The sequence below is a fragment of the Chamaea fasciata genome, unplaced genomic scaffold, assembly GCF_029207755.1.
Source record: "Chamaea fasciata isolate MVZ Bird 193981 ecotype frontalis unplaced genomic scaffold, bChaFas1.0.hap1 SCAF_2, whole genome shotgun sequence".
Classification (NCBI taxonomy): Eukaryota; Metazoa; Chordata; class Aves; order Passeriformes; family Sylviidae; genus Chamaea; species Chamaea fasciata.
In genome coordinates this window covers 25257878-25276007 of record NW_027094087.1, presented here as the reverse complement: position 1 = coordinate 25276007, position 18130 = coordinate 25257878, and the positions used below count along the sequence as shown (strand labels likewise).

Here is an 18130-nt window from a genome sequence, read left to right as displayed (position 1 = left end):
GAGATCTAAGGGGAAATTTTGTTGCTGCCCAACCAGCAGGAAACTGGTCTGGCTTCATCTCCACCAGGTCAACTGGCCAGTGGATACTGTTTTTGTAATATGGAAACTGCCAAATTGCCTCCCAGCTGGTCATTGAAAAAACAGCAGAGCATTAAAACCTACAAGAAAACTTGCAGGAATGTGATAGATACAGTATTCTCTGAAATGTAGTGAACTCTGGACAAAATTTCTTTATGATCCACTACTGACCAGCATCTGCTATTTCATTCACTTTGCTCTGGAAGGTTGTGGCACTGTAAGGAAACAGGATGGGAATTTGCATCCCTGGCTCTCCCTAGATCCATGGCTAAGAATGCAGCCCAAAATTTCTTTGCTCTGCATACCGTGGCAGGTACCTCAAGGTGTCCCCTTTCTGGAGTCCAGTAAGTCTTGAGCCCAGCAGGATTTACAAAATAGGTTGACTTTGGCTTCCTTTGTGAGGTTTTATGTGTGAGGAGGAGCCTGAGGGTGCCAAGCTAGAAAAGGGACAGGGAAATGACAGAGCAGTAACAAACACTCAGGAAAACATCCAACAGATGTGAGTGACAAGCACGTATTGTGATACCGCACCATTGTAGCAGCCAAATGGATTGAAATGTGGGAAAACTGAGGGTCATCTGACTGCAGTTTGTTCAAAGCCCTGTAAATACAAGTAAGTGCTCTGTCTGCAAACAAAGCAAGCACAGTCTGCATAGCAGCTGTGGTCAGGGTGCCTCAGTCTGTTTCTGAGATTCCCCAGAGCCTGCAGAGCAGTGAGAGTGCAATTTTAGCCCCTGAGGCATTCAGTGCTTGGCCTGTGCTAGGAGAGCTTTATGGCTATTGGGGTGCCTTCTGTGCTGTGGATAATAGAAAACATAAAAAATTAAATGTGAAAGCATTGTGGTGCTGCAAGCACAGAGTGTCTGGTCAGGACAGAGCTGTGAATCAACCTTCCCATCTCTGCAAGCAAACCTGGCGCATTTGTGAGTCCTGCTGTCGCTGTAAGGACAGTGTCCTTTGCTTCTCTGCCTCCAGGAGCAGCTGTCCCTCCTCCTGCAGCGTGTGAGTGGTGCGCAGCTCTTGGATCAGATCCACGCGCTTCTCCTTCCCTTCAAACATCTTCAAAATAAAGGTAAACAACTGAGCATATTAAATGGAGAGTACAGAGCAACATGTTTTTGCCAGCAGAGCACACCCTTTTTCTCCAAGTTGCAAGGTCAGCTGTTACCAAGACCTAATTCTGTATACCAAATTCGTGGTTGCATTTAGGCAAACACTACAGATGTCAGGTAAATCTGCTATTTTTTCTTTTTTTTTTTTTTTTCTTTTTTTAAAATTATTATTATTCTGTTTGGTTTTATCCAAACTCAAACCACTGGAATGTGGAACAACACCAACTATGTCAAAAGGGTAATAGTCTTCTGCATGGTCTGTTGTATCAGCCTCAATGCCAAAGCTTCACAGTGTTTTAACATCTCCTGTCCCCTGACCTTTGTTTTGAGGGAGCCCAGCAACAGCCCAAAGCCATAAATTGGTGGGGAGGCTGCTGAAACTGCTGCCATTCCTGTTATGGGGTTATGTGGCCCAGTCCTCCCTGACACTGTTTTACTTTCAACCCCACTCTCTTCCAACAGGACTTCCAAGAGCAACAAAAGATCACTCAACCCTGCTTGTGTCATTCTCCAACTCAGTAAAAGATTTCTGATCCAGCAGTAGCTGGAAGAAGATTCCTAAAATGGTGGGACGTTTCATGCTCTGAAAGTCAACAATCCTTCAGGGGCCTCAACCATCCTTCTCACAGATCATCACACAACTGGAGAACATTTGGGAAGTCTATGTTCCACCTCAAGCCACTTTCACAATATCATATTGTTTACTAAAGCTCAGGGTCTTGCACAGGAACACTTCAAAACGTTAAATAGTTACTGCAAGAGAGAATATCAATTATACTCTTGGTGGACATGGAAACAAACCTTCAGGACTGGTCTCATCACAAGTGACAGACTTGCTTAATACAAAGCCCACGAGGCATGGCTACTGAATTAATTTTTAGTTAGACCCCCTTCCATTCCCCTGGAAGCAGAATGATGGGTCCTGCACATCACGGTTGTAGGCTTCAGTCACTCCCCATCTGGGGTCCAGCTCACCACCAGTGAAAACCGGAAAGATGATATGAAAGACAAGCTGCCCTGCTGGGATGTGGGAGGTTTCTTGTCCCTGGGACCTTGGCATAACCATGGCAAAAGGTACTCATGGTCCAGATCTAGTCTAGAATTTGACATTTGAGTAATTCTGCTATGAAGAGCCTCACTACCCGATTAGTGCTGTGGAAGAAAGACTGCAAACACCTTTTGCAATCATCCATTCCCACCATCATTCTGAAGACTGACATAAACAAAGAGACAGAATACCATGTTCTGAAGAGCCCTGCCTCGGAGCAACTTCTGTAGACAGATCACTGCCAGGTCTATTTCCTCTTCCTCCTGCCAAAACATAACAAATAGCCACACAATAATTAAGTATTTCTTTGGAGGCTGGGATTTCTGTAGATTATCTGCCTAACTGTTAAACAGTCTAACTCATATCCTGTCTTTTGGTTGTTTGTGAACACCATTCTTCTGGTTTCTAGGGAGAGGAAGATGAGTAAGAATAACATGTATTTCCATGTTTTACATGGGATGGGGAAGAAAGGTTGTATAATCAGATTCTATTTGAGATTTTACAGGGTCTTTTGAGATGAGAACCTAATGATAAGGAGATGTTGATGGAGAAAATTACTGTATGCATTTTAAGTACTATTTGGAGCTTGACTAAATCTAAGTTTGCAAAATGAGCACCAGCTACATAATTTAACAGGTCAAGACACTAAGAGGACAGAATACGTCCAAGACAGCTGTTAACCATAAAAAAGAGTTTTAAATCAAAACAGAACATATACAATTTTTCTTTTGATATTTATTCCAGTGACGATCTTTATTGGAGTAACTCAGCAAATTTAAGACTCAGAAAGTGATAGTTTGGAAGCAAAATTAATCACAGTCCATTGTGATTTGTCTCTTTGAGAACTTCACTGGCGTAGTATTGAAAGAATGATGGGGCATGGTAGGAAAGAGAACGTGACCACAGAAGGTAAAAAAAAAAAAAAGGGCTTGTTTTAAATAGGAGAAGTAGACAAAGCACAGATGGCAGCATTTTTCCTAGGTGAGGAGTTTTCTAGTTTGGAGTTGACAGTAGGAAAAGGAAAAAGTCCATTTGGTGCCTGGGAAAGATAAAAAGAAATCTTAAAATTGGAAGCACAATTTTTTTTTTTAATAAAGAACCTATGAGGTCTGCATTGACATGTGGTATTTAAGAAGCGCTGGAAAAACAGGGAAGAGTGTGGGATGAGAGAAGTTGTGTGGGCTTGAATCTTAGTTATCTGTTTTTTCTTAGGTGTTGAAGATTGAGTTTTCCAAATGCAAAAGGAAGCATTCCTGCCTTTCCACACCAGCACCCAGGACGAGTGAAGCAGAACTAGCGAGAAGACTTGTAATTTGGTATGTTCTTCTTCTCTGGAAAGAAGGGATGAATTTCCAGTCCTAGGGAGCTAAACTCTACCACATCACCTGGCTACAGTGTGAAATGCCTTCAGGACAGTTTTGGAAATGGTGATGGCACACATACTGGTAAGCCAAACTGCTTGGTGTGATATTAACTAAGATTAGGTTTGAATTTTTATGAGGAGCATTTTTCTGTACTTCTGTTTTTGAATGCTGCAAATGATGCCTTAGCAAGTGTAATCATCAGCTTGTCCATCTGCCTGCTATAGACCGGCAGGAAAGAACGAGGGGAGATGAAAAGCCTATCATACCCTGCAGAAAAAAAAGAAAGAGAAATTAAGGATATAGAAGAATCTAGGAAATGGCTGCAAACTAGAGGAGGCTGAAAGAAAGTCATAAAGTAATGAAGGAATTCAGAGGTGCTCTGTGAGCTTGTTGTGGCTCTTAAGTCCATTAGAAATGACTGGGGGAGAGAAGCTGAGGATGCTTGCAGTAGTGCCTCCATTCTCTCCACTTTCTTCTGGCACAGTTTCTTTCCAAGATCCTTAGTTCCAGTGGGAAGAACTTAGCAGTTGGTACTCCTATGCGTGTGTGGCAGGAAGAGAAGCATGAACAACAGAGAAGAGCCTTGTTTTCACTGCTCTTCACAGCCTGGTAGGAGAAACCTCACTTGGATTTGGCAAGGGAGGAGATGTTAGTGCTGCTCTTCAGTGGCCCAAGTGTCCTGATTTTACAGATGGAGCTTCACTGGAGAGCTCCATCTTTTATGTGTTCACATGTAAAAATTCTTGAAAATAAACCAAATGTTGACAAGATTCTTGGAGATGGAATTATATTGTATTGGAATTCTTTAAAAAACCCCAACTATAATCTGTAAACACGCTGTAGAATGACTACAAGTGCTAGAAAAAAGTTTCTGATTTCTTTACATGTAACCTGAAAGTGCTTACAAATCTGCCAAATTGGTAGACCTAAACAGTGTAAACCCACCACTTCAATACAGTATCTAATGCTCAGAAGTTGGTAAAGCTGTGGAAAACTCTCCTCAAGGAGATAAGAAATTCTTGTTCCAGTCATCTTAAAATAGACAGCATAAAACATTGAATTTCATACCGCACAAAGGAACACGGCAGCACGGATGATTTAGTAAGACTTTCTCTCTTCACTTTCATGGTTGTGTGACTCTTAAATTCACATGTTTAAATGGTAATTCTATCTGATTCTTAGTACATCATGAAAATGGTGTTAGTAAGAAGACAAAACAGTCCACTGGGGCAACCAGCTTTTAAGTATGTTACTTTAAGAAAGGAAAGGAAGTTGCAGATCCCCTAAAAAGTAATTTTTTCCTACAGCATATCACAGCCCCCATGACACATCATTACTGCTATTTCAATCTCTGCAGGAGAATCATTATCTGTGAACTGGTGCATGTTCATCAAACACTGCATCCTGCATGATGACAAGAGCTTCACTCCAGAAAATTAATGAAGTGCATGCTCAGTGCTAAGCAGCCAATGTCTCTTTGACTTCAGTAAGTCTAAACTTAATTGTCTCACTGGATTATGATAGTGTTGTCAGATCAGAAGGTTGGAAGCTACTGAATAATAATAATAATAATAATAATAATAATAATAATAATAATAATAATAATAATAATAATAAAAAATATGATGATGCCTTTTTGTTCCCCAAGAACAACGGAATAGCATGTCTACTAATTTCTGTCTTTATAAAATAAAGTTCACTTAAGGATTTGGCCAACAGATACTAAAAATTATTTTCAAATCTTTGGCTGCTAGTGTCCTTATAGAATAGAGACAAAGAGAGTCTGAAGAAATAATGATGGCTATTTTTAACATGGATGCACACAAAAAAGATAAAGCTCCCTTCTTTCATTCCCTGGGCATTCCTTTGACAACTGTGTAGGAAACAAACAGGGATCAACAGGGAAAAAAGTGCTAAAACCAGCTCACTTACAATTGATGGTTTTTCCAGGATTAGAGTGGGTGGCTTAGGAATAGGGCTTTCTACTTTTTCACAGACAGGGGGAGGTTTCTTTGGCTCCTTGAGTTTATTCTTCTTCTCCAGTAGTGCCTGCAAAAGACATCCAATTTAATAAGAACATGGGTAGATAGAACAACATAACAATGCCAGTCCTCTAAATGCTGACTGTTGCTGACTACACTGACTACAGGGAGCTGAAAGCTTTGCAGGCTTGTGGCTTCTATCTCTTACTGCACATCAACTGAAAAACTGAGTATGGTCAGTAGATGAGGCTATTGGTTGGTCAGAAGACATTGATGGGCATGTCCAAATCATATGTAAGAAGGAAGCAGGAGTTATTTTACTGTATTTACTAATAAGTCATCAGCACTTGTGAGTCACTAAAATGAACCTAAAATGGGTATGAACTTCATCTTTAATTCTCAAATAATTAGTTTTCTACAAATGCTGTAATTCTTTGCCTTTAACGATAGGTAATGCTTGTTACTGTGGTTCAGAAATGTTACGCAGCTGAGAGATTTTACGAAGAGGTCACTTGAAGGTCACTGTCACTGTTCTGTGACAGTGAAATGTCTTTGTAGGATAGGCTATTACTGCACAAGATTGAACCAAAGGACCCCTTCCTAGCCAAATATGTTTTGGAACTCTGCTCTGCTCATCTACAACTGCCCAACAGCCCAGTGCCACCCACAGTAATTGTACAGGCGGACTGGGGGCAAAAGAGAAATTGTCTTGTCCAAAATCTTCCTTCTACCAAGAAAATGCAAAAGCCCATTAAGTGTGGGTTTATCTTGCTTGCAGTTGATTGGTGGCAGATGCCACACTTTGCCAGCAGACTAGAGTGGAAGTGCCACCACAGCCTCGGCTCTTTCAAGACATTTTCAAACTGTTTAAAAAGCCCAAGTCCTGCCAATTTCCCACTGCCAGCCCCTTAGAACTACACATTCAGATAAGCATTTCTAACTGCATGACAATGCTTGCCTGCTGCAGGACATCACACTTTAGCTTGCAAAGAAAGGGAAAGGAGTATATCCATTTAATGCTCCTTCAAAACTATAATCCTACTACTGAATGGGTTGGATCTTTAGTCATTATTATTGAAAGATCATATTCCAGCAAGGGGAAGTGTGCCTTTTCCCTTTTTCACTCTCTCTCTTTGAAATGTTCAAACACAGTATTTCAACAGGGAAGGAAATCAAAAGAAAAACTTTAGAAAAATGTTCAATGCTGAATTTATCTCTCCAGTAACAGGAAACTGATGGCATTTGCACAGAATTTAATTGTGAAATTAATGAAGTTTTGAAACTCCAGTGGTCATTGTACAAAAATCCTTTTTGCCTGTAGGATCTGATCTTTTAGGTCAGGATAATGAATTGCTCCAGAAAAGGAGAGAGGTTTCTAGGTGGAAGGGATAAAATACTTTATTACTGAAAGCTTCTTAAATGGTCCATGCTAATAATGCAAGAATCAGAGCCTATAAACTGCTTTTCAGCCATGTGAAATGGTTATAGCTCAAAAATGCTGAGAGATTTTCTGACCTGTGTTTTGTATGTGAAGACCTTAGAGCTGTCTAGCATGAAGATTATAACAGTGCTGGCTATGATTTATAAGGAGATTTGCATGGCAGGGCAAGGGAAGCAGAAAGAAAAAGCTGCTGTAGTTGTGACTCTTTTGAAAACAATGGCTGCTATGTTTTATTAGTACAATCTCGCATTCATAAGAATTTTTCTAATAAAACGGTGGCCTCCAAAAATGTTTCCTGCTAACCAGAATAACAAAATGTAACCAGACTAACAACTTTAAAAGACAGAAAAATCTATGAGTAATTTGGACAAGAGGGAATCTTTATTAATGTACATTTGAGATACATTGCAGTTCTTAGAAGTGGCTTTATGTTTTCATGTCTGCACTATCTAGTGTCTGCCTGGATATCTTTTCTAAGTAAAAAAAAAAAAAAAGCTTGCCATTTGCTTTCTCTTATCTGATGCTTTAAATTATTTTAAGATTTTAATATAAGAACATAAGAAATAGGGCTTTTTTTAACTGGTTCTGCCTAACTTAACAAGTTCTCATTTTTGGAAACAGGGACACCAGGACCCAAGAATCACTACAAAAATACTTGATTTTAAAAGATAAAAGTGATAAATTTCTGAGCAACATACACCAAATGTTACTGCCTACATATCATACTCCAATTTTCCTGATACAGACTACATTCCTTTATTCAGGTAGTAGGTTCAGAGTCAAGGTGGGATCTGATTGGATTAGACGGTGAAAGAACATAAGTCATCTTTTTTCCATTCTCCTGGCAAATGCAGTGAACAGCAAATGGCACTCATGCTTTTCACCATATACCTTGGCTTCTCAGTCACCTTCTGAGAGAAGCAAAACTCTTGACAGGATAATGGCTTAAGAAGCAACTCTCCATTCAAAGAAATCATTCAAACCATTCTTTAGATTTCTCCCTTATCTTCTCTGTGATCTTCTCCGTGATCTTCTCCATTCCACAAGATCCTAGGTGTATTTGATTTTTGTGTACAGAACAAAGTATACAGTCATGATTCTCTTTCTTCCTTTTTGCTCACAAATGATAATTCTGGGATTACAGAATCACAGAATCAACGAGGTTGGAAAAGATCTCTGAGATCATCGAGTCCAACCTATGACTGAACACCACCACGGCAACCAGACCATGGCAGACAGTCTGTCTTTTTTTTTTATGACCAGTCTTTCTCTAAACACCTCCAGGGACTCTGACTCCACCACTTCCCTGAGCAGCCCATTCCAAAGTCTAACCTCTGAAGAAATTCCTCCTAATTCCAATCTAAACCTCCCCTGGTGCAGTTTAAAACTGTGCCCTCTTGTCCTGTCACTGGTTGCCTGGGAGAAGAGGCCAACCTCCACCTGGCTACAGCCTTCTTTCAGGTAGGATCATTGAGGACAGGCTGCCAACCTGCTTAGCAGTGCAGCACAGCTGCTGCATCTTGGCTGATCAAGACTGACATAAAAGCTCTCAGAGCCTGTCTGAGCATGAGCCAACTAACACTGTGTGGAGATCTGTTCTTGAAGAAATAACTGCTTAAACAGCCTTTCCTATGCTTTGAAGTTGGCAGAGATTTTCTCCAGAGACATTCTTGGCCCCTCTACTTCTCTACCTCTTTCCAGCAACCAAATAAAGGAAAACAGACATGGTAAGAATTGCACTTAATGCTGAGGTGAGAAGTTTCTGGTTCTGACCACATCTTGATCCAACACTTTGAAACCACCTGACACTTCATCCCTCTTGAGTCACCAGAGCATAGAGGGTCTGCCTAAAGTCATGTATTGTTCTGCACTGGGATGTCTTCTACCACCTCCCCCACTCCTTGGTGTATTCACTTACCTAGTTGCATTTATTCCCTGCAGTAGTTATCTGTACCAGTATGTTATGTCCTTAATGCCTTGGATTTTCATACTAGGCTGGCTATATCATGGCTCACTTGCATTCCTTAAAGCACTGTTATCTGTGCTGGCTAGGAACTATCTTCCTCTGTCCTTTTACTGATCTGGCTTAAGATAAAGATTTTTGTTTTTACTGTAAATTTTGTGTCACTCCTGTTTCTGCCATATTCTCTTATTTTAGAGAATTATTCAAAGACTACTGCATGTACATAATACTTCTGCAAAAGGTTTCAGGCTGGTCCTATAAAAGGCTGCTTCTAAAATCACATCTTTTTGGCTTAGTTTCACGTCTGAAAGAAGCAGCTCTCATTCTTAGGAGGACACAGATCTTTTTTGTAGTTACTTGGCTTATTGCTTATCCCTTCTAGAAAGCTTTAAGCTTAGGAATACCCTCAATAAGGCAGACAAAAAGGAATATAATGAGGAGAACTCATACATCTTTCCTCATGTTTGGCTAGAGAAGCAAGCCTTGGAAACTTCCTTTATTAAAACAAATTACTTCTGAGGCCAATATCTAGCATTCCTCCTATATTTGTCACTTGCTTCCAGACAATCCAGGAAAAAATTAAAAAAACTCATTGCAGAGCTAGCTCTCCATGTACTTTCTGAATTTTCTAGGATTCCACTTTATTTCTAGGATTATAGGAGAGAATTTATAGATTAAATGTGCTAGGACAGCACTAAAATAAAGCTTTAGAATAGGAAACTAATCTGGCGACTCAGCTATAGAAATAAGGCAAAGCAACACAATGCCCTTGTAAGATGATCTCTAATTACCTGCTTTAAACTTCTTTTCTACTGTGTGTGATGGGAGGTTTGCTGGCACAATTGGGACTGCTTATTCCAAGTGGTCAGAGAGCTCCTCTCAGAGAAGATTCTCATAATTCTATTAATGCAAGTACTCTGCACGCTTTACTGCTCTGTTTTTGACGGCTCTAGCAGCATTTGAGGTGACCTGTCAGCAAGGCTCTGCTAAGCCAGAACATGCTAAAGCTATCAAACTTCAGAAGCAAAAGCCTCTGATGGGAGAAGTGACCAAGAACAGCATCACAGAGTTCAAGAGCTAATTAGGGCAGCCATTTCTTGATTCTCTGAACAGAAAGTTTTCTCAAACCTAGCAGTGGCTGAGGCAGTCTGAGTGTTTCACATTGTCAGTACTTTCTGCTTCTCTGGACCAACCAGTCTGGTGTCTGTTTCTGTATGTCTAAAAGCAGCAGCTAAATTTTGCATAATGGATTTGTTTTATCACTTTTGCCTGCAAAGGAAATGGTTTGTGATTTTAAAAGAATATACATTTGGCGTTTTTGTAGTAGGAAAATGAGTATTACTTATGTTAGCTTCACAGTTGCTATAAATCAATGCAGACCAAGTGATCTACACTGATTTAAGAAAGAAAATGTGCAGAATTGTCTGCATTTGTTCTGCATTCCATCTTCCTTTGTCCACCAGCTTTTCTTTGAAGAGACATTACTGTGTGAGCAGTCAGCATTCAGCTGCTCACACTTCTTCTCTGTGGCAACAGTTTGGAGACTTCACAACAGTCTTTCAAACCATGAGGAGTATTTTAAACAAACAGAATACAACTTCTGTATCTGGAATTCAGCTCCAAAAGCTTGGACTAACATTCTGCTGACAATAAGAACCATGCTATGATGCAGATTTCACAATTACTTCTTGAACTTTACGCAAACCCACCCAAAATCAAACTTCTTTTAAAGACACTTCTGTGTCTTTAAAACTAGAGTTTTGTCCTTACTTTTGAATGATTCCTGTAGCACTCAAGATTTTCTTTAAAAATTTTCTTTCTGGATAATAATGAGGTGCAATATTTCATCTTTACAAGATCCAGCAGAATTAAAATTTGAGATATTATGATTGATTTTTCAGAGCAAGATTTCAATTTAAAATTCAGCAACAGCAGGTTACTGTCTGCTTTGAAAATTTTTATTACATTGCACTAAAGCAAAAGAGCTATATATACATATATACACATTCCAAAATATATATATATATAAAAGTAAGCAAAACTTGCCAAGCTTTACAAATTAGTGTCACTATTTTCCAAAGATACAGCAGCAAGCCAAGAATATTCCTGATTTTACATGAAGGTAGCCCTCAACAGCATCACAAGAAGTGTACTTAAAAGTACATATAATTTACAAATATTGTGATTGCAGATGCAAATGAGGCACTTCTTTCCTTGGTGGTTAATTGCATATACGGACACCTCATCTGCATGAACAGTTGTGATAAATTAAGATTTGCAAAATGCTATTAGCATGTTTGCAAATCAGATGCTGTTCTTAGGGAACAACAGTGACACGCATCCACCATGGTGACCTGATTTTATGAGTGGGGTCATTTTAATCATGCTTTGCTGCAGATGTTTTTACAACATGTACTTAAAATGTACTTTTTAAATAATATACAAAATTTTTAGAATATAAATCCAGATTCACTTTCTTTAATTATTGGAAGCTTGACAGTGTAGCCAGTAGTGTATTAAAAAACGCTGCAATGAGAATGAGAAAAGGGTGAGAATTTCAAATTGACATAATATGTTCCAATCCAAATACCTGGTCTGTATGAAGATAGATTTGCTTGTGCTTGTTTTCTATGGGATTGGTGCAGAACCAGGAGTGAGAGTACTGAGGGGCTGAGTATCAGAGCAGAACTGGTCAAGGCTACAACAGTCTGCATGTTTGATCCATTCTGTCCTAGAAGCTGTTTTACAGAATAAGAATTCAGCACAGGAAATTGTGAAGAAGCTTACACATCTTCCCAATTGCATATACGAGCAGTTCAAATCTAAAAGGAACTGACATGCTGCTGGATACAGCTTCATACCTGGTGAACTTGTGCTAGGACTGCCTCTAGTCTTCTTGACTTTCTAATATAGCCAGTCGTAGTGATAGTGCATATAGGTTTTGAAACTTTATTCTTGATCTGTGAGACAGAATGCTGGACGGATTCTTCCAGTTCACACAATCCTAAGATTATAATATGAAGAAACATTATAATACACACAAGGATTTAAATACAAACAGTGATTAAGTAGTGCAGTGATGTGGGGGAGAAACTTGAATTTTGTTAATATCTCAAGTAAGTATCTCCCTCCCACAGCTAAGTCTTCCAAAATGCCTTACCTGCAAAGGTGTTAAGATAGAAGTTTTTTACCACACAGTAGTCAGAATTGCCGTCTGGGAAAAAACCAATTCGAGACAAAGGAGCGTATGTTTGGGATGAAAAGTCATTATACTCTTTGATGATATCTCGTCTCTCCAGCTTTCCCATGCAATTCTTCCTGTTGGCTATCAGTTTCCTGAGCACTGAAAAGGAAATACAAATGTGAGACGGTTCACACAAATAGTTCTATAAAAGCTGTATCTTTGTACATTCACAAGAGCTTTAGCCAGATAAAATAAAAACATGACAGACCAAAGGCTGGCTGTGCACATCGATATTCTGGATGCAATTTATTTTGTTTTGAATAGATGGTAACCCTGTGAAAATAGAAATGGCTTGTCTGAAAACTCTCATACCCCTCTCTTCTGTCTTTCAGACTTACTCAATGCACAGTCATGGTGAATCTTTCTCATTTTCTCTTCTTTAGCCTTCTGATGATTTTGCCACTGGTTTTTCAAGCGCACAGCATCCCTCTTATTCTGATTCTCCTCTCGCCTCTGCAGCAGCTTCTTAAAGACTTCCATTCGAACCTTCTGCAACCTTCAAGGAAAGAAAAGGTCAGGCAGTATTGAGTGTACTCTGCAGTGTTCTGTGGACTGCTGTCACCATCAAATCCTACATACCTTTACAAACAGCTCATATTGCATGTCTCATATTTAATCTTTCATTTTAAAAACGGGGTTAAGCACTGGTAAAATGTATTGTGGTAGCAGACCTGTAGATTAAATTTAAGAAAAACATCCCTTCCCAAAATTAGAGTATTTTCACAGAAATAGAAGGCTTGTTGTACCCTTCAGCCAATCCCCTAAACCTTCTTGCTTCTCCTCTATTCAGCCAATAATTAAAAGAAATAAAAGAGTATATATGGACTCCTACTTATCTATTTGCTCTTCTCTATAGGCCCACTCCTTCCTTTCCATAGCTTCCATCATCTTCAACCTCTTTGTGATGTTTGAGGGACTGTCCATGGGTGGCAGAGCTGCTTCCCAAGCACGCTTTTCCCGGATGCGGTCAATGATCTCCATCTCAGCTTGTCCTGCTGGCAGTCCATGACCTTACAGGGACAAGAAGCATTAGCTCTTTGGGAGATTGGCAAATCCTACAAATAGCCACCACCAAAAAGTATGAGAGGGCTGGATGGGCCCAGGCCCATGTGTTAAACACAAGCAGAACTGTCAAAACCCAGAAGGAAATACTTCTACGGCCAGTGAGATTCTACAGTACGAGGCACGGTAGGACCTGCAGTTGCTACAGTTCAGTGCACATTAACATTGGCACTTCATTCTTCTACTGCAGGCTGCAAAGGGAGAAAAGCTTTTCTTAGTAAGATACTTTCTGAGAATGTGCGCTTTCTTTGGCATGTGTAGCGTCCATCATTGTTACAGGTGAGACACTGGGAGATGAAGATCACAGGTACATCCCGGGGCAGCAGTCTTCACTCTGTTTTTTTTAAACAATGTTCAGTTCAGAACAGCTCAAGAACAGTGGGTAAATGGAAAAGCTGCTCCTAGTTCACATTTGTGAAACATGACTTTTTTATATTGAATGGTCTTCAAAACTCTTCGTGAAATGCCCCAGAACAGCACCATTAAGTAGGGAAACATCATCCTCATTTTAGAAACAGATAAAATAATTGCCCCAAATGCACACAAAAAAGGACTGCCAAAGCTGGCAATAGACATTGAGAAGAAAAGAACTTCCTGCTAAAGAGGTGACATGATTATTATAATTTATCCTAATTTCACAACTCACCCCAAGTGAGTACAGCAAGTGTCAGAATTTCAGGGACTGAGCCACTGCGAACTATATATTCAGGGGAATAGGGATCTGTCTGTGCTTCACCATCCCTGTAATCTGTCTGTGTCGCCAGAGTTCGGAACATGAGGCCAAAGACCTGGCTGTCTCCTGCACGTCCTGGCTGGACATGCGGCTCTGCCCTAAAAAGAGGTGCAAGATGGAAGAAGATTGGTCACATTCATTAAAAAAACCTCCAAGCAAACAAACCAGAAAGATGTCAGTCAAAGGTGGGAGTCTTAAATGGTTTCACTTTATCTTAACATTATTCCCATTGATGTTAACTCCATTATCTTTAGGAAAAGCAGACTGAGGCTACACTGAGTCTGAAACACCCTCCTTAAGTAAATAATCCAGAAATCTTCTAGTTTCAGCTCTCATGATTGTTGTATACAAATCTTCCCTATGTATCAATTCTAAAGCATTGCCTTTAACAGACACCAAATCGCTGAAATTACATGAGGTAGGACTGCTTCAATTTAGTTTATGTTTCTCTCGTTTCTCTTTCCAACAGTTCCAGAATAAAAAAAAATAATTCTGATATAAGCAGGTGCAATTTCCACTTACTCTACTAGGAACTGAATTTTATTATGTGAAATTTGATCCTCACTGAAAACCACAGTAGACTGCACCATGGATGCTCTTCATCTCTGAGCAGCATTGCATCTATCACAGAGATTGTAATAAAGTATCAGAAGATTTTCCAACAGTATTGCTCTACTAGAGAATCTTCTTTGTAATGGTATCACTTCTAGAATCCAGAGACACCTAGCTTTCTGTCTCAAGCCTCACACTGTTAACACACTAGAGGCACATCCTTTATTCACAAAGCACTACTTACATACTGCAAGCAAATTCTGAAACAGTCCATCACCTGTTTCCTCTAGAACTCTCAATGATGAGAACAGCACCTTACCTCTTAAACAAGCTTTTCCTGTTGGTTCATTATGAAAAAGAGTGGTCACCAGCTAAAAAGTCTCCTGATCTTTTTCTGGTGAGATGTTACCCATCACAACAGTAATTCTCCACAAGTCACTACTTACTCTGTCTTTGTATGAGCAACATCTTCTGGGACACCTGCTGGAGGCAGTTTAGAAGAGCTGAGAGGTCTGAAAAGAGAGAATGAAAGTAAGACAACAAGGATGAGCCTAAAAGATCATTATGGTTCAGAAAAACGGCAGTTCACTAAACTCAATGGAGCAAATACTGATCTTCCACAACTGTGGTTCTGTTAGTTGCATGTTTAAGAATTGTGCCTAAAAAGTAAAGAACTCTTTCATAGCTAAGACGAACAGAGGAAGTTTCACCAGTAGGACTGAGTGTTATTCTTAAGTCAAAGCAGAAAGTGGAGTTGCAAAACAAGACAATTATTAAAGTTAGGTTTGAGTACACTCCCAACTTTTTGTGTATCTTTCAATAATTAGCTTAATTTTTTCACTTCACTTTCACTTTTTTGAAAGAGTTGTGTTTTTTTTTAATAACTGCTTGAAATTGTGAAATTCATTCCTACAATCAGCCGATAAGCTAGTTTGGACTTATCTAATTTTATTGTTTTCTTTTTTGCAATACTTTATGAGCTATCTTGAAAGTGATATGGGCTCAACTACATATTAATAATTCCTTCCTAGGCATTCTTATAGTTTGCATATTACAGTTCTCTATCGATTTCCCTTAGCCTTTGGGAGGTTTTGCAGCTTAATTTCATATTGCAGAAGATAACATCGTCTTTGTTCTTTTAAAACTGTTGATAAAGGAGTCATAATAGACTTCAACTTATTAAACTTGGCAATTTTTTTATATTTAAAGTGGACATAGTGGCCAATAGCTGCTGAGTAAAGTAGTGAATACAATTCAAAGTGTATGTGACTAAGACAAGAATGTTTATTTGCTAGCTGTTAATTCAGATCTTGAGTCCATTGCTGACCTGCAGTCTTTCAGGAAGGAGCAGAGCAGTCCTGCAGTAGGGGATATGGATGAAAAGTTAATCAAGGCTTCCCTTTGCTCCCTTTCTGCTCCTGGCAGAAACTGGGAGTTAAAAGGTTCCTTCTTAAGAAAACACCTTTCCAGGGGTGTGGAGAACCACATTGGCTTTGTAAATATCTTCTTCTTTTGCACAGGATGATCTACAGCCCAAAGCTTTCTTATTAAGTACAGGATGTCTGATATATTTGCTTATATGGTAACTCATAACTGAAAATCTTGTCATGGAGTGAATTTAAAAAGACCTCGTGTTTTAAGATGTGGTTACTATTAAAATTTTCCGTATCGGTGATCAAAGAACTGAGAGAAAATACAGAAAAAATAATACTCTGGCCTTTACATAGGTGCTCTTTAAACTGCACAGAAACAAGCTGAACCCTGTTTCAAATCAGGTCATTCCTTACTGTCCAAAATATTTGTAGCAATTCCTTCCATCAACTTCAGGATCTTCATAAACAATCCGAGGTAGATGAGGAGAAGACTGACCTCTGAAAGCCAAAATGCAGGATATAATTTAGGAAGTACATTCAGAGCAGTTATCTTTTTCCCTTATGCCTTTTTTTTTTCTCTCTCTCCCCTCTGGCTGCAATATCCAACTTGCACACTACAAATTCTCCCCAAGCCTCACACTTTTACAAGCAATTGTATCTTGTTTTTTTTCATATTTACCTATGTAGCAAAACATTTTGACACTTTATGTGTCTTTCCCACTATGTGTGGTCAAGAAATGGTCTTTGCTGCCTTTATTAAAACTTTCTCATGAGCTTGTTATGAAAAAGATTAACCACTTGTACATGCTTGACTTTGTACTTTTATTGGAAGTGGGGGGAGCAAGTTTATTATCTTAAGAGTGAAACACTTTCCAAGTATGTGCAAAAATGTAGAATGAGCAAAGGAGAAGACACTTTCTACCTTTGAAAAGCAGGTAAAGATACTTTGAGCAAATGTTTAAAAATTTAGAATCAGCAATTTCAATTTGAGTTCTCCAGTAAAGGAAAAAAATTAGGGCAATCGTGGGAATGTTTCAAAATCTATGCTGGAACAACCATATCTTTTGCAAGAACATTTCATTTTTTTCCCCATTTTGAATTTAAATTAGGCAGACTGTTTAAATTTTTCACTAAAACATCTTGGAGAGTTTTCTTTAAGGCTTTGGAAGATCATGAGGAAAACCTCATTAAGGCAGTCAGTGAGATAACGGGTAGAACTGAGAAATTTGAAAGCTATTCATCAGGATTGCTATTTGATTTCACAACTATTTATTCTTCTTAACCTGCACAGTTGTTAAAGACAAAAAATAGAAGTTCTTCCCAGAGAAGTTGTGGATGCCTCATCTCTGGAAGTGTTTGAGACCAGGTTGAATGGGGCTCTGAATGAAAGGTGTCCCTGCCCATGGCAAGAGGATTGCAACTACAAGATTTTTAAGGTCCCTTCTACCCCAGGCCATTCTGTGATTCTCTGATTATTTTATTTCTTTGAGCTACGCATATGGCAAGTCCTGAAGGCCAGGTTTTCTGTAAGACCATTTTTGGCAATTTGTACGAATTCTGACCTCAAGATGTATGGGCTTGGGGTGCTGGGGTTGGTTGCTGATGCCTAATTTTAATTACAAAGGTATATTTACAGAGATACAATTAACAATACATGACATTGCTCGACAGCTGCAATCAGAACAGAGGATTACGTGCTGAGATCAGTTGTCTTCCAAGCCCTCATCTAATTCCTGCAAACTGTGCTGTGGAGTCTGGGGAGGCACAGTATGGCTACCTGCCACAGGAAAGCTTAGAGTGAGATGCTTCATTAACCTCCCGTGACACACAATTTACTGCCAAGGTAAGTTTAAAGTCATCTCTTCCCAAGGCTTTCAGTCACATCACATAAGAAAGGAGAAGGGAATATTTTGAGATGCAGTGTCGTAACCTGATACACTTGCTCAGCACTAATCAACCTATTATTGTGAAGTTGTGTTTGTAATTCAAATGAGTTAATTGAGCTGATGGCTAGTTCCACTAGCCGACTCTTTACATATCAGACTGTTGCTCCATCCAGATGGATTTCTGTTTCATTCAGCACAGGTGGGCACTTATTCTTATGATCTAACTTTATTAGCATAAACTGTTCATCCTATTATGGTATAGTTATAGGCACAATGGGAACCCAGGGAAATA

General features: G+C 39.3%; 1 protein-coding gene across 1 annotated transcript in view; it reads right to left on the bottom strand.

The window, feature by feature from the left end:
• CFAP91 (cilia and flagella associated protein 91) overlaps positions 1–18130 on the bottom strand; it is a 29890-nt gene that overhangs the window by 8239 nt on the left and 3521 nt on the right. Inside the window, exons 3-12 of the mRNA XM_066177364.1 lie at positions 16367–16450; positions 15026–15091; positions 13941–14125; positions 13065–13242; positions 12571–12728; positions 12149–12331; positions 11850–11992; positions 5535–5651; positions 2430–2501; positions 991–1137 (exon numbers count right to left, since the gene is read on the bottom strand). Coding sequence (XP_066033461.1) covers positions 991–1137; positions 2430–2501; positions 5535–5651; positions 11850–11992; positions 12149–12331; positions 12571–12728; positions 13065–13242; positions 13941–14125; positions 15026–15091; positions 16367–16450 — 1333 coding nt within the window. The remainder of the gene's footprint in view (positions 1–990; positions 1138–2429; positions 2502–5534; positions 5652–11849; positions 11993–12148; positions 12332–12570; positions 12729–13064; positions 13243–13940; positions 14126–15025; positions 15092–16366; positions 16451–18130) is intronic.